General features: G+C 43.8%; 2 protein-coding genes across 3 annotated transcripts; both read right to left on the bottom strand.

Moving 5' to 3' along the window:
* Window positions 1–1,116: 1,116 nt before the first annotated feature.
* On the bottom strand, window positions 1,117–10,843 carry LOC107277461 (probable UDP-N-acetylglucosamine--peptide N-acetylglucosaminyltransferase SEC). Its single transcript, XM_015765563.3, has 29 exons — window positions 10,593–10,843; window positions 10,291–10,436; window positions 10,115–10,213; window positions 9,975–10,025; window positions 9,725–9,841; window positions 9,571–9,627; window positions 8,966–9,085; window positions 8,656–8,718; window positions 8,504–8,582; window positions 7,843–7,952; window positions 7,708–7,761; window positions 7,540–7,607; window positions 7,372–7,474; window positions 7,028–7,230; window positions 6,834–6,930; window positions 5,072–5,143; window positions 4,904–4,980; window positions 4,679–4,795; window positions 4,518–4,602; window positions 4,286–4,453; window positions 3,376–3,486; window positions 3,202–3,288; window positions 2,625–2,752; window positions 2,407–2,489; window positions 2,235–2,340; window positions 1,999–2,145; window positions 1,805–1,925; window positions 1,575–1,726; window positions 1,117–1,485 (listed from the first exon to the last, which is right to left on the bottom strand). Exons 1-28 carry the CDS (start codon window positions 10,738–10,740, stop codon window positions 1,619–1,621), a joined length of 2,925 nt encoding a protein of 974 aa, XP_015621049.1. The 5' UTR covers window positions 10,741–10,843; the 3' UTR covers window positions 1,117–1,485; window positions 1,575–1,618.
* A 3,959-nt stretch (window positions 10,844–14,802) lies between these two features.
* LOC4324327 (transcription factor bHLH77) lies at window positions 14,803–17,510 on the bottom strand. 2 transcript variants are annotated; one of them, XM_015766441.3, is made up of 8 exons: window positions 16,647–17,510; window positions 16,345–16,566; window positions 16,172–16,237; window positions 15,997–16,065; window positions 15,797–15,871; window positions 15,465–15,689; window positions 15,290–15,383; window positions 14,803–15,203 (listed from the first exon to the last, which is right to left on the bottom strand). In XM_015766441.3, the coding sequence occupies exons 1-8, from the start codon at window positions 17,301–17,303 to the stop codon at window positions 15,166–15,168; spliced, it is 1,446 nt and encodes a 481-aa protein (XP_015621927.1). In that variant the 5' UTR covers window positions 17,304–17,510; the 3' UTR covers window positions 14,803–15,165. The 2 variants fall into 2 exon arrangements, with proteins under 2 accessions (XP_015621927.1, XP_015621926.1); XM_015766440.3 differs by having other exon boundaries at window positions 15,286–15,383.
* Window positions 17,511–19,323: the final 1,813 nt, after the last annotated feature.

Raw genomic sequence — 19,323 nt, forward strand, 5'->3', positions numbered from 1 at the left:
CCACTCTAACCAAAAGGCTCCTCCTGGAACGGTACCAGATAAATGTTGAAGGATTTTTGTGGAAAAAACTTTGGGTGTTCTAAAAGAGCTAATTAAGACTCAAATTTGACATTAGCAAATCACCGTAGCCGCTCTATTATCGTCTGAAAATTCATTGCTTATGATTTTATCGAATCCCACTAATCCGTAATTCGCCCATAGCTAAGGTTAATAACCGCGACGATGAAACAATTGCCCTCAGTTTTGCAGACTTGGCGGTATATCATCATTGACGGATGCGTACCTTGGGAAGAGAGTAATGAAGCGGGCAAAGAATCGATCGCTCGTTTCCTGCCTGATTTTGGCGGTATATCATCATTGACGGTATATGCTGGCATTTTGGACCAATCATCGGACCAGCCACGTCATCAACCACACCAAACTCACCAAACTGCGCGTATGGTTCTGTAGCCGCCGCCGTTAACGATGTGATTCGATGGTATTTACCTGGCTTATGGTCTGGTGTGTCCGTTTATCCGAGCACCAGAAACAGATTACCTTAAGATTAGCTACTTGGGCACTTCTGGTAGTGAAGTCATCGCACTGGCAGGTGCTAAATGACTGCATGGTGCCACTCTGTCCGGTTCATTTTCCCCCTGAAACACATTTCAGGAGATCCTGGCGGAATGGGTGGAGCTCAAACAGCAGTAGCCTTGTGCACTGTTCAACGTTTCCATGGACCGTGCCAATATATCTTACCCGTGCCTTCCAACTTATCCGTGAATGACGAACACCGGACAGGGCGGGTACTGAAGTTTGAAACTGTCGAGACCAACAATTTCAGAGAAGAGAACGACAACCTGCAAAAACAGTTAAGCCTACAAGAGAACCAAGTTTAAGGGCGGATGCAGCAGAGCCACGGGACATCATCAAAAGTTCAGTCACAGCAATTCCTGCAGTAAGGTGCGCCCAGGCATAGCGTTCCAGCTTGCGCATGAAATCTGCATAGATCTCCAAATGTAATTAGTACTTGTAAGGAAGAAAGCAACAAACCATCCACGACCTGAACTGCCACCAATCTTCAGGTCCACTTATCACGATGACAGACCAGACCAACAACCTGATCGCGCATACATGTTGCAGAAGAAAAAAAAAAGTATATATCTATTTTGCATGCCTTTTTTTGACTGTCGATCAATTCAAGAAATGTCCAACAATCCACTCCTAATATTGATAAGAAAGAATCAACCCTCTGATTTACTTGTCTAATGTTCACTATGAAAAGAATACTCTGCAAAACTCAGAACGGGGTGACAAGAACTGGAAGAAATATGATCCCCTAGGGAGTCTTAACACTTGACGCAACAGTTTTCTATAGAAAGTCCTACAAGTATAGTTTCTCCCCCCAAGATTTCTACTAGTTTCTCCCCCAAGATTTGGACGCGGACAACTCTTTCTCAGTTTTTGTGCGTTAAGAAGGTGAAAAGGCTTATGTTACCTCTCTCTCTGCAGGGTGTAACTCATGTTAGCTGTGTGGTAGAAGCCACATGAAACAGCAAGAGATCTGCCTAGTTAACTCATCTTAATAAACTTACCTCGTAATATTTACACAACCACACGACCCGCTGATTCTTATCTCTCAAAATGGAAATTGTGCATCATCTTCTAGCACCTTAAAATGTTGAGGATGCCTACCAGAGCAATGCAGGTTCCACATATGTAAATATGCCCTCTCCAGATTCTTTACCTGCCATTTTTGTTTACGGAAGTGAAAAAGCTAACCCTGCAACAGATATGGACATGGAGTTCAAGACTGAAAAGTTACCCATCGAGCTGTATCAAACAAAGGACAGGTCATCCTAACAGCCTTGAGCTTGTTGGTAAGAGCTTCGAGTTTCAATGGATTTTCTGCTAGAGAGACTGCCCTTTCTTCATATTCTTCCAGGCTGGATTAGCAAAGCTGATTAAAAGAAGAGTTCAACCATAAGGGAAAAAACACAATTGGCTGAGATGGCTAACCTATTGACTACCATCTCTTCCCCAATTCCAGTAGCTAGACACAGTGAACCTGCAACCCTAGTTGCCATTTTCTCTAGTGGAAGAGTGATCATTGGGAGACCAGCCCATAATATATCTGTACCAGTGGTGTGGCCATTGCACAACGGGCTGCTCATTCAATATAATTGAGAAAATAAGAGTATGGCAGGTAAATAAGAAAACTGTCAAGGGCAATAATGGATGGAAAGTAAGGTTACGTGTCAAGAAATAGATCTGCTAGGGCACTGCGTCTGATGTGCTCATTTTTTGCAGCAACATCTGTAAATATGATTTGATCTGCTCTTACTCCCTTTGAGATTGCATCTGCCAAAGCTACAACGTTAGAAGTGGGGAGAGATATAGAGACAGAATAGGAAAATACGACATTACATGCGCGCAATCTCATCTCTCCAGCTGCTGGAAATCTCAATAGCCACAATGCACTATTTGGTACACGCTTCAGAATATTGCACCTGGGTTGACAAAAAGCAAAGGAAAAAAGATCAATACTTCCAACAAAGCATGCATGGTAGGTATTGTTTCAACGAACACGTATGGTCACATATTATAAATTTACCATAACAAACGCATATATAGAAAGAATTTACCAGGTGTTGAATATGTCTGGGTCCATCTTGTAGAGTTGATTGAAGCATGCAAAAATAAATTTGTCCTCTGGCAGACCATAGTCAGCTCGCTTGTGTGGGCATACAGGACCAAGAACATCTCGATTTTTCTATTTTACAAATCAATTTAAAGTTGATTATTAAACTCATAAAAGAACAACCTTATTCAATCTTTGGCCTGTTAAGAATGTAGGAATTTCACATGAATTTTGCAGGAATAAAGAATTTCTCAATAATAGTATTATACAAAAAGTTCAAAGGACTCAGTCCTGAACCTTATGTTTTTTTATCTCTGGTTATTTTATAACTAAACTAATCAGATGAGCGATTATGTCCCCATATTAATGCACACCCATCCAAAAAAAAGAACCCATCAACATCAGAATAGGTTGGCCCAAAGACCTCACATGTCAATGAGAAAGTCATAGGATGATAAGACTATTAAACTGAAAGTTGAAAAAGACTATCAAACTGAAGGTTGAAAAACAGAGGTGAGCCTAATGTTAAAAAGCTGAATATATCTTTTGCAAACATCTCTGGTACCATGTTTTTAACATACCTGCTTATAGTCATTCACAAAGTAACAGTGGGGAAGATGGACAAGCTTTTCTGAGTATATATGTGAAAATTTCAGTGGAGAAACAAACTGAAACAACAACAAATGGCCAATCAATTTATAGGCAGAGCAACAATTTGTTGAAACAATAAATGGCTAAAAATTTCAATATTTCACCTCATCAGTAACCAAATAATCAATGTAATCTGCACCAGTGGTTCCAGGAAATCCCATGTAAGAAACCTGGATTGGGGCTGGTTGTAAAGCGAATATTTCATTCCGTGCACCCTGAAACAAGAAGCAATTTTACGATAAGAAAAAAATTCCAAGAACATTAAAAGTTAATCTCCCACTTGAGACAACACATGATTTGAAAACTATACGGTGGCATTCAAATATATCGCACACATTTAGCATGCATAAAGAAAATATTACAGTGCAATAGTGGCACACCAAAATAACAGCTACATTTCTGAACATATTGCCATGCCCAATATTTTATAATTTAAACTTCCCTAAAAGTGATAAAGTTCCATAGAAAAACTAAAGGTAGGATTAATAAACCACACTAGGATAAAGCAGTTATCTATCACCTAAAAAAACTCAGCCCCAAGGGGAAAGATCTCCCCTGAGGCCACAAGGTATTGCAACTAAGAAGAAGCATCTAAAACCAGGGCCGAGAAAGGTCACGAAAGCCGGTCCTCCCAAAAATGGGGAGTAGCCCCCTATGGGTTGGGTCTTAACCCGTGCTTTGAGGCCACTGCCCCATACACGAGGGCCCACCCTCTGTAGGTCAATTCTTAATCCATGTTTTTAGGGAACCATCGAGTGACCTTTTTGGTGCAAGGCCAGGATTTGGATCCTGTTGGTAGCTTCCCGCTGTAATACATTATGGCTTTTACAATCCCCAAAATAAGCAGGTGATTTTATAACAACAGAGAGGATATTGCTAAATCTGCTGCTGTAAAATACTGATTAAAATAGAATGAACAAAAAAAAAAAAAGAAGCCAAGTGGGGGTTTGCAAAAGTGCCATGATGAGCAGAAAATGAATAGAATTGTGATGGGAAGCCTTAGTAAGTCCATACCTTAGTATAGCCATTAAGATTAATAAGAATTTGTATCTTATCCTCATTGATAACTTTAGCAATCATATCAGATGACATTGATGACACATCAATGAAGTGCTCAGCTTCAGATCGAATACGCTGCCTCCATTCTGTACCATCATCTTGGCTCAGGGCATAACAGAAAACCTGCAACCATATTTATAAATAACCATTCCCTCAAAATACATACTCTCGGTGTGTATAGGCTAACCTCGATAGTGTCTTGATTGTGCATTCCAAATATAGAACCCATCAGATGAGACAGGGGATGATTGCCAAAATCACTACTCACATACCTAAGACCAAGTTGAAAAATTGATTTCATCAGGAAGCAACAATCAAGCACAATATGTAGCAAAGTAGATATCATACCCTATTCTAAGTCTTGAAGTTCTGCCATCATTGCTGATTGGAACAGGATAGGAGTGTGTGAATGTAGGAAGCCCAAAACGTGATGCAACCAAAGAGTAATGAGCTGCATATGTTCGACTGAAAAGGGGAAAAGTTGTAACATATGGTCTATGTAGCATGATTATCATCAAAACATACCTTATAAAGGTTACAGTGATCAGTATAGGTTACCAAGAGAAGCCTCACCTGATTTCCAGTGCAAGAGTTGAATCAATTGGATATGCTATAGCATGGAATGGTTGTACACTTGGGAGAGAGGACATCTGGAACAAAATGAAAATAAGAGCAATACATATCAAGAAAAGTATTCCTTAGGTAATTCAGGTAAACAGTAATGGAAATAAAAGCTCGTGCCTTTATTTGCTGCCTGATGATTCCCTCCACCTCCACGAATTTCTCTGCTCGATCATCCCAATCACATACACACTGCAAATAGGTGAATGAAAAAAAATGTTAATCTCCATAAAAACTCAGGTTTCATGTGAATGAGCATCCATGTTTTAAAAATAACTAGAGAAAATTTGCAAAACTACGCATATTCTGGTGCGATTATAAGAAAACTGCATGTTCCAGTTACATTTCACCAAGTTACATATATTCCCCAGCACAATGTTTCAACGAGGAACATATTTACTTTTATAGATGGAATTAGAGGATTTCGGGGTGATGGTGTGTTCTACACCCAGACGCACCCACACAACACTAGAGGATCTTTTGTGGTTGTATATTCATACACATTAGTTGTTGCATGATTTTTTTTTTCAAAAATTGGCATGCTTTGAATATATATATATTTAGGTAGCTTTGATCTGATGTGATCGTCTGAAGTGGCATGCCAAGAATCTAGAGCAGAAAGACATGCTGTGGACGATGGCAGGTTTTCAACTGGGAGCGGATGTGGATAGTATCTTTCAATCCACAGTCAAATTATGTGTGGGCAATGGCACTGACACCAGGTTCTGGACAGCAAATTGGCTTGGAGGTGGCCTATCCTTTCAACTTATGTAGGCCGATCAAAGCTGACAGTGGCACAGGCCATGGTGAACCACCGATGGGTACGGGATCTGCAGGGATCACTGTCAAATGAAGCCATGGTTCAATTTTTTTAGTTATGGGATGAGATTCAGGTGCTACAGCTCCATCATGAAGCTGACACCATCCGTTGGAAGCTAACTCCAGATGGTCAGTTCTCGGTATCCTCGGCGTATAATCTCTTCTTCATGGCAAGAGACATCTGCCCCTTTGGGGAGTTAATCTGGCACACAAGAGTCCCCCTCTAGAATACGTTTTTTCATGTGGCTGGCTGTGAAGGTCCGTTGTTTGACAGCGGACAATTTAGAGAAGAGAGGGTGGCCTCACACCGACAACTGCCCCCTGTCCGTTGTTTGAAGATTGTTTGCATCTGCTTGTAAACTGTGATTACACCAACAGGGTATGGAGATTGATGCAAGCCTGGATCAATGTCGACTTCCCTATCCCTGGAATTGATGGGCTCGGCTTGGCAGACTGGTAGATGCAGGCAAGCCTCTATTTTCGGACCGGCTACAGGGCAACCTTTGACAGCATCTTCATGATGATATGCTAGCTCTTGTAAGGAAAGCAATGAGTGGGTGTTCTAACAAAGGTCGAGAAGACCAGAGCAGCTGGTGGAAGACGTCAAAGAAGAAATCATGGTGTGGAAGGCAGCAAGAGTTTTCGCGGCATGTAACGATTAGCGGACCAGCCTTGGTGCTGTTGTTGTTCTTTGCTTGTTGGAGCTGAGGCTCTGCCTCAATACCGGTTCGACAGCCTTCTGTCGTTGTAACCTCAAGTTTGTATACTTAATGATATTTGGTCGGCCGGTTCCTTCAGCCGACCTGGCAAAAAAAAAATCTCATGTGATCATGCATACAATTGTTAGCTTTTTTATTTTATTTTGAATCTTATAGTATATTCATTTTTCACCATTGTGCAGGCACTATAATAGTAATTATAACATGATTTTAAACATTATAATCTGCTTGCTACACAAACTGAAGAGTTACTTTTTTTGGCATGCCATTTACTTCAATGTTTTACCGCTACAGGAATCATCAAAGAATGCACATAATAAAGGAAAGAAGGTAAGAGTCTATACCTGTAGAGTGTGCAGGAGATTGCAAGTAGCTTCAGGAAAATCTTGACGTAATTGTAGGGCCTGCTTGTAACTGATAATTGATGCCTCCAGCAAGCCTCTGAAAATAATAGAAACATGTTAAACATGTAGCATCAGAACTGATGCCCTAGAATCACACTTCACCAGAAAATAAATGTGGTAGAAAATGCAATTACGTGTCTTTGTAAGCAGCCGCCAAATTTGCATGAGCTTCAGCCATAGTTGGTCTAATTGTAACAGCATGAAAATAGTCTTGAATGGCTTCAGTGATCCTGCCTGCTTCTTTAAATGTGTTGCCTCTATTGACAAGACAGTCAGCAGCCATTGGATCAATGCGGAGTACTTCATTGAAACATGTAATGGCGTGATTACAGTTTCCCTTTTTCAGTAACGAGGAAGAGAATTGTCATTGTGTTGTTAAATGGTATAAACGGTTCACAAAAGTATAACATCAATATAAACAAAAAGGTGTATGAAACACGTATTCGCCGAAATCAGGAGCGTTTGGCATCACAAGTACCTGCTGTTTGTAAATCATTGCCAAGTTGTTGTAAGGTGCAGATAATCCAGTTGTAACTGTCAGTGTTGCCATGTACAGTGAAGCTGCTATGTCCATCATGTTCCTGCAAGTACTCCAAAATGAAACTCTTGCACAATCCAAAAGAAATGCACACCATCAAAAACTCACCTTTCCATATATACATTCCCAAGGTTTGTCAAAGCCTGAGGGTGAGAAGGCTGAAGAGCAAGGCATGTCTGCAACAAGAAAAGGCATGACTCACATCAACGTAACTATAACAAAAAAAAAGTAAAACTATTGAAGACAAAATTCAGCAGTTTAATCTTCTATGGTAACCTGGTAGCAACTAATAGCCTCTTCATTTCTCCCAGCATCTTTTAGAGCATTTCCCTATCAGTGGAAACACATCATATAAGGTCTTATACCAAAAGGAACAACGATTTAGTAGGCATACAAGAATGAAAAACCAACCAGATTATTATATGCTTCAACATAAGATGAATTGCAATGGATGGCTTGTCTATAACTTAGAATAGCAAGATCCAGTTGCCCTTGTTCATGGTAGGCATTACCAAGATTCCCTGAAAATACTAAAAATTAATCCACATTTCCACAACAGAGCCATCATTCGGGGTCAGTTAGTGGTTGCTAATATGCTAATCTGTCTTGTACTTATTTTTCAATAAATTATGAAAAGGCAGTTGCCAAAATAAAAACAAACAAACTAGAGTCCAACTGTTGACTCTACTACACGTGATTTGATATTTGAAACATGATAAGATATCCATTTGAAACTTATATTAAAAGAAGTGGAGTTAACCAAAATCACTTTTTTAATGAAAAAACAGGTCATGATACACCTAAATGCCTCAATCATAACCAAAAAAAAAATAATCGTTTTACAAGTGTACCATTCATTGCAGCAAACAGTACCTAGAAATTACTGATAAGTGCATAACCCTCAAGAACAATACCTCAAAAATAAGCAATTATTCAAAAAATACTGTGTCAAAATGCTAAACAACAATAAATTATGGCAACATATCAAATGTCGTAGGAAGCAGCTTTGGAGCATGATTATGGGTTCAATCATATTTGCCATACTCCAACCACAACAAACATCTACACTCACCATAAGCTACTGCATTTTCTGGCTTTGCCCTAGCAGCATTCTGGAAGCATACAATTGCATCCTGACGCATTCCAGTAACCTTAAAAGTGATATTTGTTGTCAGAAGGATATTTCCACAATGAAACCAGAATTTATGATGAAATGAAAAATACCTTGTAAAGATTTCCCAAGTTCAGGTGTGCATCGTAAAATGCTGGATTGCATTTGATTGCTTCCTGATGTTTCACAAAATCTTAAAAGAATCAGAATATTGCTGGACCTGTCATTATCCTAAAGTATGCTATAATAAAAGAATCTGCATGCTGTAGAACCCCTGATATAATTGATTCGTTTCAGAAATTTTTTGATATAATGAATTCTGATCATGACAAAACAGCATTGTCAAGGCTCCAATGACAAGCTATGAATGCATCAAAGCATCTACAACATTAATAAATGTCAAAGTCAATGCAAACCGCATACCTTGTAGTAGAGAGCTGCTTTATTGAAATCTCCCCATTGCATGAGAAGTCCAGCAATATTATTCCATGCATTTGCAAAAGTAGGCTTTATGTTTAGAGCATCCAAGTAGTGACTGTATGCCTGAATAAAATGCAAATCACATAAATATTGCAAATGAAAATAATTTGACCATTCATCAGTCATCTTATTACTATCATCAATTCAATGCAGCATAACAGGCCAGCATCAGTAATTTTTACTTTGAACTGAATTGGAGGATCCTCCACTATAATTAGACCCTATTCTGTTAGTTCAACAGAATTGTTCTGAACTAAAATCACAACATAGTGCTACAAAATATGTCATTTAACCAGCCACTTATCAAGATGCTAGGAGAAATTAAAGCTGTCATTTAGCAAGAAAAATCAGGGTAACATCAGGCATCTGTGGGCAATAAAAAGTGTATTAGGAAACATGCTAGATTGGTACAAAATAGATCATGATGGATAGCAAAAAAAAAAAGTTACAAAGTAAATTTGATGAAGAGCTTGTAAAAATGAAAGAATAACTAATGATACTACGGACATAAACAATTTGATCTGCGATTTTTTTATTTTGCTACTTACTTCTCTGTACAATCCTTGTGCCTTCAAAACATCACCAAGGTTACAATATGCATCAGCCTATAGTCACAACACAATCAATTAAAAGTTCCACACTGCTGCAATTAATTGAGAACATGTGATTCATCAGAATGCAGTAAATAAAAGCGTTGGTTACCAGATGAGGATTTAGTGCAAGGGCTTGATGGCAGCACTCAGCTGCCTGACTGAGATTTCCTTTTCGAGTATAAGCATTAGCTAAGTTTGTCCACGCATCAGCAAAGGTAGGCCGGAGCTACAGAAGTAGAATTTGTTAGCTCGCAAGATAAAAAAAAAATCAGATAGTTACAATGATAAAATGCATGTACCAGCATATTATGTGTGTCACCTTAGATAAAAAGGTTAATTAACTCAGACAGTAAATCTACCTGTACTGCATGCACATAAAACTGAATGGCATTATCAACATCGCCTTTCTCCTGCAGCAGACAATAAAGTTGAAAACACGCCAACACTTAATAACCCCAACGATTATGGCCTACACTTTTCCAAAATGAAATGGTCTCACCCTCCAGGCATTCGCAATGCTGTTGAAGCACTCTGGGCAATTCGGCTGGATTGCAACAGCCTCCTCGTTCTTCGCGATGCACATGTCAAACTCTCGTAGCTAAACCAAATCCCCAAATCAGTATAACACCCACGCCAGCACCGGATAACCACGGCACCCAAAATTCCGAGGAGAACCTGGTAATAGACGGCGCCGAGCAGCAGGAGGTTCTCCAAGAGCCTCGGGTTCGCCCTGTACACGGCATTGCAGTGCTCCAGCGCCGCTTTGTAATCCCCTGCTCTGTAACTCTGCCGCGCGATCTCGAGGCGCGCGCCCTCGTCAACTGAAACCCACCAAAACCGCGACGGGTTAACAACCCCACGACGAAAATGAAAATCTCGGCGCAATCGAATCACGGAACAGCGAGATGAATCTCGATCAATCATCAGAGAGGGGAAGAGAAGGCCAGGGGTTCCTGATCGACACGAACGAAACGAACCTTCGAGGGGGTCGAGCCGGAGGGATTCGACCACCGTGCGCAGCTGCTGCTGCTGGCGCGGGGTGAGAGGGCGATGGTGGCGCACCGCGCCGTGCTCCTCCACGGCGGCGGCGCCACCGCCTCCGCCTCCGCAGCGCACCGAGAGCATCGCCGGAAAGCTTCTCCGACGATCGGAGAACCAAAAGTAAAAAAAAATAAAAACCTAACCCGCGCGACGGCGCCGCGCGGCCTCGAGCTTTCGCGTACGAGTCGGGGAGGGGGTTGGACTCTCTCGGGCGATATCGCCTTTTCGCCTTCTTTTTTTTTTTCCTTTTTTTTTCGGATGCGTCGTCGCGTTCGTGGGGATTGGGAAAGCGTGTGACGCGGTCAGCGTGCGGCGCCGCTGGGTTTGGAAATCGGGTGGGTGAGCGGAGCACACCGGAACACCAGTGCTGCGCGCGACGTGCGTGGCCACGATAGGAGGGGACCCAGACCGTCGGATTGGGTTTCGGTGGTCGCGGCGTTTTTTGGACGGTCGTGATTGAGCCGTGTGTGGCTGGGCTGGGCTTGGGGATGATTCTTCTGGTCAAGTCATCGCTGTTGAGCCCATCAATGGCACAACAAGCCCATTTTTAGCCTTCTCTCCCTACAGCGAGGTGAGTACAACTGACAAGTCTGAAACCCAAAGACCATCACAAAGATCGACCTCTTGAGTCCTTGCGTGAGAAAGTACTTCGTGTCTGAGGAACTGAGAGGCAGTTGATTGCACATCGTGCATGAGGATCCGTGAAGCTGTCTTTGATTTTTGTTCGGTTTCTATTGTAAAGTTGATTGTTTTTTTAGTACTTTCCAGGTCTTGTTTTTATGCAAAGTACGAGTCGGTTGTACCTCTTTTATTGCCCTGTCCGTTCTCAAACACTCCTAAGTTTTTGAGTATCGTATGAAACTGAATCTCATCATCTTGACTCATTAATACATGCAAGATTACGATTCGGTATGTAAAAAATGGCAGTAACGATGTGTCGATGTTTACTTTCGAAATTTCAGCCCCCTAAATCCTAAACTATGTCTGTTGGGAAAAAGAAAGGAGTCAGTACTGTGTGCACAACAAGACCAGACTAGTAGAGAAGCAGCCCGGAGGAGAAGTCGCTGCCAATGGTTTCACTTCACCGGGTCGGATCACCACGAAAACGCGAGCACGTACACGGTACGTCCACCGCGAAAGGACGGCACACACACACACTGCTCCCGTCCACACGGCCCACAACCACCACCACACACGACGCCGCGCGCGCATGGGGTCGACGTTTCAAATCAAATCAGCGTCGTCGTCGTCGTCATCATCATCATCGCCTCACCTCGCCTCGCCTCCACCCCGACCGATATGATATGATACATCGTACTGTACGTACCTCCCCTTACTACGTGTCCCCGGACCTCACCGTGCAACGTCGCACCTCCCCACCACAGAACACGTACACCACCCGCGCAACCACCGTGTCGCGCACGGGAATCTCGCCGGCTCGATCGATCGCCACCCACCCGCTCCCTCCCCGAGTCCGAGTCCCCTCGCGTCGTCGTGTGTTCGTGTTGCACGAGAGGGCGGGCTACTACGGGGATTGTGTGCCGGTTGGGTGCGAGAGCGCCCGCAATAATGCGTTCGTTGCGTGCGCGCGCGCGGGGGCGCCCACACGACACGACGACCCCAACACCGGCGTACGTAGTGCGTGGCGTCCCTCCGGCCCCGTCGTCCGTCTCCCCTCCTCCTGCCCGATGGCGACGCGGCGCGACCGAACGAGGGGGGGACGACTCGTCTCACGACTGCTCACCAACAGCGCGCGCCCTCCGCGCGATCGCATACTGTTTCGTCCCCCCGTCTCGCGCGATTGCTTGTGTCGGGCGAAACGCATGGCAATTGGGAAAAACGGAGGAGGCGACGACCATGATGACGGCGACGATGAATGAATGATTTAGCGTAATTAGGAGAGGGATCTACATCACGCCAACTACGATCCAGTTTGCGACGCTCGCGTGGGTGCTAGTGGGCAGACAGTCTAGCCATTGGGGTCGCCCCGGTTACTGCAGCGCCCTGAAACCGATCTGAAACCACCCTGAACTGAATGAACAAACCTCCTCCTCATGTGGGAGTGCTACTTACTACACTGTCTACTAATCTTGTTTTTATTTTTTTGTTCAGGTACGGAGCAACTTAATTGTGCTGGAGACCTGTGTACGTACATCCAGTTGTTGGAGTGGCCACCTTGCATGGTGCCCTACCGGCTTAGTGGTGGCAACGAACGCCACTGTTATGGTGGATGTGGGCATAGCCTCATATGTAGGTCTCAAACTCCTCAAGCCTCGTTCGTTTTCGTGCGAGACCCAGTTGTTCTATGCTGCTGCACTTAAATTGCAGTAATCTCATCCACTGAGATGGATCACATGGCTGGGGTACAAGTACATTTCAGAGTCTTTTTGGTGTTCATTGTTGCAGTTCAAGATCATTTCCATGTAAATGCATAGCAACAAAGGTTCAGGATTGAATGTCCCTGCAAAGTTGCACAACATTTTGATGGCTTTTGATGATGCTCGCATAACTACTGACCTTCGAGAGTAAAAGTTGTCAGCAAGCAGACGCAAGCATGGCTTTATGATTGATTGCTTGTGTGAATGGATGCTGCAAGAATGATAGTAGTACCACCAAGAAATCTGCAGTAATAGTTCAGAATTCAATGTTCTAAAGAAAAAGGAGGTCAGAAATCAATAAATATTTGGGGACACTTAAAGATTTCCAGTAATTCCAGGCGTGATGTGTGCAGCTAGATCTAAGCTCAGCTTTTGACTTCTTTGTTGTGGCTGTCATTGCATCACATCTCCCCTTTGTGATGCACAACGTACTTTTCTCTGAATGCGATAAACACCGGTGTTTGCTCCAAAGATATAATAATAATAATAGGAAAAACTACATCTCACTCCAGTTCCCATCCCTGGAAGCTGAAAGAAGGACGAACGAACGGCAATAAGATAATGGCCACCTCCTTAACAGTACACGCAGCACCAAATCTGACCATATCATGCATCTCACCATGTCAAAAAAATTATAAAAATCATCTTTGTGTTTGCTAATTGCAGAGGCATGATCTTGCTTGCAAGATGCAGTGCCTACTCCTCATGACAACCACGATCTTGCCTGAGAGTTGCACTGTCTGTCCCTCCATGTACAAACCACGATCTCACTGTACTGTTCCAGTTTCACCCTTTGCCCCCCTTTTTTTTCCATGGGACCTTCTCATTTGTTGCAGAGCAGTCTCTTTCTTGTACCTCATGACATTGTCAATTCCCATACTTATTGTGCTGAAAAAATCAGCAGGAGATGCTGTCAGGTAATCTTGAATTTTCATCTGTGGTAGTACAAGAGTAATTATGGTCTGGAACTGAGTAATCCAAGTGCATGGATTTGGGATTGGGACCAGTGAACACTGTTCTAAGATGTTGTGACCCAATTAGTCATGATTTGGAGCTACCTGAGCTATAAAGATAAACAACTGCTACTACAGAATTGTTTGGTCCAATTCAAGAAAACGAGTGATCAGAACAACTCCCTCCGCTGATTCCGTTTTTTGGAGCGTGATCACAGCCTGGATGATTTGGACCTCGCTGAAGTAGATTGGGAGCTCGAATTCTTAACAATAAAAGGGTTGTTCAGAGAGAGCAGAGAAAGTGACATGCAGAAATAATAGTAGTATTTCTTTTCTGAACGTAGCTATAGATGAACAGGAGCAGAATAGCAACGCAGTGAATGCCGTTGCACTGCCTGTCTGATGTACGCCTAGCTAGCATCTCTGCATAAAATCAATCTGATAATATATTGGAGTTGGATTGGAAGGCCTCCTCAGCCTTGTCCTACTGCTGTCTCTATCTCTGGGTACTTATCATACAGCTCAAAAGCAGCCACAAATCCAGTCCCCCAGCTCACAACTTGATTGTTCCTTCTGTCCATGTCCTTTTACATGAACTATCTTCTGGGATAAACAGATTCTAAAATTCAACTTGTTTTCTGACCCCTCAAGTACTAAACCAGAATTTGCATACAGTGAACTTCAGCATGAACACATCTCTTCCGAGTGAAAAAAAAAATGAAGTTCAGCATGAGCACAATGCACAACCAAGAAGCTGACCATTCTTCAGAGGGGAAAAAAAGGGGATAATTTCAGCTTAAGGAGATCGATCCATGGACAGGAAGAAGGATCTTAAAGATATATATCAGCTACAAATATAATGAGAATACAAATAATGATATTACACGTCGTCCCTCTCTGCTTGAGAGGGTAAAAGGGTCTGAATGAAGCATCATATACTGCACCCGACTTATGTACGATCTTGTAGCATACATATATATACTACACCCGACTACCGTACATGGTGCGTTTCATTTTTGTTCAAAGAATCATTACACCAAGATGGGAAATTAGAAGCTAAAACACTGCTAGGGCCCAACATTGTTAGGGTTGAATCTCAGAGTGCTGCCGCGGCAAGCTGACTTCTCTGTATGTACAATGGGCGTCAGAGCTTTGGATCGAACCTTTATTTGGTCATGTCAAAGCTCCATTTTCATGTGGACTGTTTGCAACGATCCTGATCCATAGCAGTTTACACATCAGAATTCAGTTAAGGTGACGTTAACTATGGCATCAGGTAATAGGATGAGGAAACTTGCCTACCATTGTAGCTATTGGAAGAGGTGGCGATCTCCTGACTTTGCCCCATATCCATCTGAACAACACTTTGGAGATCATCTTGCCAGAAAGCACCAACCTGTAAAGCATTCATTCCTCATATTCAGCATCGATTCATTCGAACATTTTGTGAGATCGAGACATTGGTGTGCATTTTTACCTGAGAAGCCGCATCGCTAACCCCATTGAGGAAAGGATGGTGCGAGCCCATTGGCCGGCAAAATGCCGGGTCCAATGGGTGCATAGAACCCTGGTTGTCCATGCCGTTCGTCAGGCCACAACCGAGAGGGTTCCCTTGCTGAGGCTGGTTAATGTAGGGCAGCGGCGCACCTGAGGTCTCTAGTGGAAAATGTGAGCTCTGTAACGGGCTGCATGACTGGTGCATCTGATCAGGGAGAAAATCGGAAACACGAGGTAAGTTGGGAACTGTATGATTGGCACAATAAGAGAGGAAACAAATGTAGTAATGAGATCGCATAAGCTTGCCCTCACATCTTTAGCAAGGAGGTTAGGCAAATTGTTGAAGTCCAGCTGGGGATTCACAGTGGCCAACTTCATGGACAAAAACTGCAAAATGGATGTGAAAGGCAAAGGTTCAGATGGCGCACGCCCGCGCTTGCTGCGCTCTAAATCGGCAAAAGCTGCAGTTTCACAATCATTCTGCATCTGTGAATTTGACACTGGACAAATACCTCGACTTGCCGTTGCAACGACTGCACATAGTTTATGATTTCATCGAGCATGACAGCCTTTCCAACCACCTGAAACAAGTAAGCATTTCCCAGTTTCCAATCTGAGCACACCGAGCAACTCAAGTAACAAACAGGTGGGCGATGATGCAAATGATGAGTGCTTTTCTTCAGTTACCTTGTTACAACCCGGCACGAGATCCTGCAGCAGCTTCATCCTCTGGCTTATCTTCTCTCTTCTCACCTGAATTGATCGAACAAGAGGAGATACACACAGCATGTTAATGCACAGGGAAGATGATGATCAGAAGAGCAATGGAAGCTAGAGCTGCAAGAATTTTGTGTGTGTACCCTCTCGGCGAGGCTGTGGCTGTCCGTCGCCTCGCCGCGCCGGGCGCGGACATGGATGTAGTCCTTGGGCGGCTCGGGGGGCTTCGACGAGCTGTCCTTCCCTTGCTTCTTGCCGCCGCCATTCTCGCTGTTGCTCTGCGCGGCCTTCCCCTTGCCGGAATTCTCCTCGGCGGCCGCATTGCTCTCCTCCGTCGATTTGCAACGCTTGCCGCTGGAATCCTCCTGCAGAACGCTCGAGAGATGAAATCTTTCGGTCCAAGAATGGTGCGGCGCGGCCATGGCGAGCGGAATTCGGCGCGTACCTTGGCGGCGGAGGTGGACATGGGGCTGTCCTTGCCTTTGCCCTTCCCGGAGGCCTTCCGCTTCCGTGCATTGCCGTCGGAAGCCCCCTTGGGCGGAATCTCGGCGCCGCCGGGCGCCGGATCAGACACCGACGACTCGTCCCGGGTGTTCCCGAGCTCCATCTCCTTCGATGCGCCGGCCGCGCCGGCGTCAGGGAGGCCGAATTGCGCCGGGCCGGCGCCGCCGTAGCCTCCTCCTCCGCCGCCGCCGCGGGCGTCGAAGCCGGAGAGCCTCGCGGCGCGCTCGGCGAAGCCAGGGTCGGCGAGGAACTGGTCGAGGTGGCCCATGGGCATCAGGTTCTCGAGGATTGGCAGGCCCCCGCCTCCGCCTCCGCCGCCGCCCACCTGCGGCGGCGCGGCGTAGTGGTGGAACTGCCCCATCATGGACAGGTTGAGCTTGGGGGGCGAGCTGAGCGGCGTCCCGCCACCGTAGTGCGGCTGCGGCGAGATCCCGTGGAGAGCGCCCGTCGAGTTGGACGCCGGCGAGGACACCATGGAGCTGAGCGCCGGGTCGAGGTGCCCTCCCGCCGCCGCGTCCATGGACTGGTCCCAGTTGAGGTTGAGGAAGCACGACGGCGCCGTCGCCGGCGGCAACTGGTCGGGCGGCCCGCAGTTCATCTCAAAGATCTGCCGCAATTCTCCACGAAACCCAACCAAACCACCCGAATTCCCGAGCTCCCAAGAACGCCCCAATCCAGCAAAAGAAACGCGAGAGGCGAGCAGCCACCAAATCCCACTACGACGGGGGTGAGGGAAGGCGAGCGGAGATAAGGTAAAGGCAGGAGCTTTTCGTGTGCGTGACAAAGCAAGGAAAAGTGGGGGAACAGTAAAGGAGTGGAAAAGAAGCACCTAAAACAAAGCAAAAGCTTTGCAAGCCAAAAAAAAAAAAAACAGAGAGAGAGGAGAGAGCTCGCAATCGCAAGCAGAAGCAGCAGCAAGTAGAGATTGGGAGTGTGAGCCTACGGGGAGTATGTATATAGGACCAGGATGGCATGGGTCAAAATGGATGGGCTCATGGGCATCATCACCCCAGCCTTTCCTGCCATGAAAGAAGGAAGAAGCTAGAGAGAGAGGCACTGGAGATGGTAGATGGAGTAGTGGTGGTGGTGGTGGTGGTAGGGGTAGTGGTGCTGAGTTTACTTGCACAGGCAAGAGGTGAGTGAAGAGAGGAAGAGGGGAAAGGGGAATGAATTGCTGCCTTGCTGCTGACTTTATTTTGTGCTGCAAAACAAAAACAAATTAAAAAAATATATGTTACTTAGTATTTCCTCCATCCAATAATATAATAGTTTTTTTAAAGATATAACGCTGTCCAGATTGATAATACTAAAATATATGACATCCGACTAAAATATTTTATGCTTTAGGACTGAAGGAGCACTATACTGGGGGTATATGCTTTTGCACTAATCTGGAGTTCTGGATAGAGTAAATTGTAGCTACTCCTAGCATTTAAATTTTATATCAAAATATAAGAGTAGCTACTCTCTACATCTACCTACTCATCTCGAATGACTAAAAATCATATTCTATTTTATTTCTATACCAGCTTCTATATCTTAACCAATTACAATCATTCATCATCTAATTTTATTATCTCCTTAATCACCGTAAAATACTTTACAATTATTTATATTTTAGAACGGAAAAAGTAAATCTATTCTTTTTTTACTTAGCGTTATGGACACTGATAGTCTGACAAACATATCTAATCATTGCTTTTTTCTAATTATATATAAACCTTATCAAAAGTATAACTTATGAAAGTACTCTTCATAATAAATATATTAATGCTATTTTCATATGAATCATAATATTTTTAATCTATTAATGATATAATAATTTGAGGTTTGAAGGCATCGTCTTTTAAGAATGGAGATAATAATAATAGTTGTTTTTTTGTGTTTTGTTTTCTGATACTGGTAGTATTTTTCTAAGTGATAAGGAGGTGAATGACTGAAGGTGATGGTCCCGAAGCAAAGGGGTGTTGTTCTTTTGCTCATGAAATTGAGAGATCAACCAATCATTAAATTGGGGTAGGGGAAGGGGACAAAGGATGCTTGGTAGTTTGGGTTGTATCCTACTACCTCTAGCCCATTGCCAAAACATTTAAACATTTTAAAACCCTTGTTGATTTTTAATTTGGGGGATACAACAACAGCCCATTGGATGGAAACCCGTGTGATTTGTTTTTGTGCTGCGAGATTTGTTCGAGGCTGATTGGGGTTTTCAGCCCCTTCTGTTCGATGATGTCTGTGCCTTTAGCCTGACGGTGAAATTTGTATTTTTTGTGTTACTATTTGGTATCCCACATAATTTCTTCAGCTAGCTTTTCTCATTTGTGCCCCACTTCGTTTTGTGTTCTTTGAATGTATTCTTGCACTCTCTTCAGTGAACACAATATACTATTCTCTACTATCTTTTAAATAAAGCTTGAGTCGATTCAAAAATTATGTTTTAATCGATTCAATCAGGAAGTAAATTCTACCAGTTCAGCTAGACTTAGCCGACATAGTTGCATAAACAAGCATGCAAATGGCATGGAATGCGGACAGAAAGGGCAAGAGCTTTATGATTGGCCCGCGAGATTTGTTCAACTCATCTGCTATTGTAACATATAAATACGTACTATACTGTA

Source organism: Oryza sativa, chromosome 1 (genome assembly GCF_034140825.1).
Source record: "Oryza sativa Japonica Group chromosome 1, ASM3414082v1".
Taxonomy (NCBI): domain Eukaryota; kingdom Viridiplantae; phylum Streptophyta; class Magnoliopsida; order Poales; family Poaceae; genus Oryza; species Oryza sativa.

What these genes read in the sequence shown, in the direction of transcription:
- LOC107277461 (XM_015765563.3), bottom strand. Translation starts at nt 10,740, where the DNA reads ATGCTCTCGGTGCGCTGCGGAGGCGGAGGCGGTGGCGCCGCCGCCGTG. An exon ending in ACTCTTGCACTGGAAATCAG is followed by an intron (nt 4,796 to 4,903) that starts GTGAGGCTTCTC and finishes TCCCCTTTTCAG; the next exon opens with TCGAACATATGCAGCTCATT. An exon ending in GCAGATCTATTTCTTGACAC is followed by an intron (nt 2,146 to 2,234) that starts GTAACCTTACTT and finishes TTGAATGAGCAG; the next exon opens with CCCGTTGTGCAATGGCCACA.
- LOC4324327 (XM_015766440.3), bottom strand. Translation starts at nt 17,303, where the DNA reads ATGAACTGCGGGCCGCCCGACCAGTTGCCGCCGGCGACGGCGCCGTCG. An exon ending in TGTCCACCTCCGCCGCCAAG is followed by an intron (nt 16,567 to 16,646) that starts GTACGCGCCGAA and finishes AGCGTTCTGCAG; the next exon opens with GAGGATTCCAGCGGCAAGCG. An exon ending in CGTTGCAACGGCAAGTCGAG is followed by an intron (nt 15,872 to 15,996) that starts GTATTTGTCCAG and finishes TCCATTTTGCAG; the next exon opens with TTTTTGTCCATGAAGTTGGC.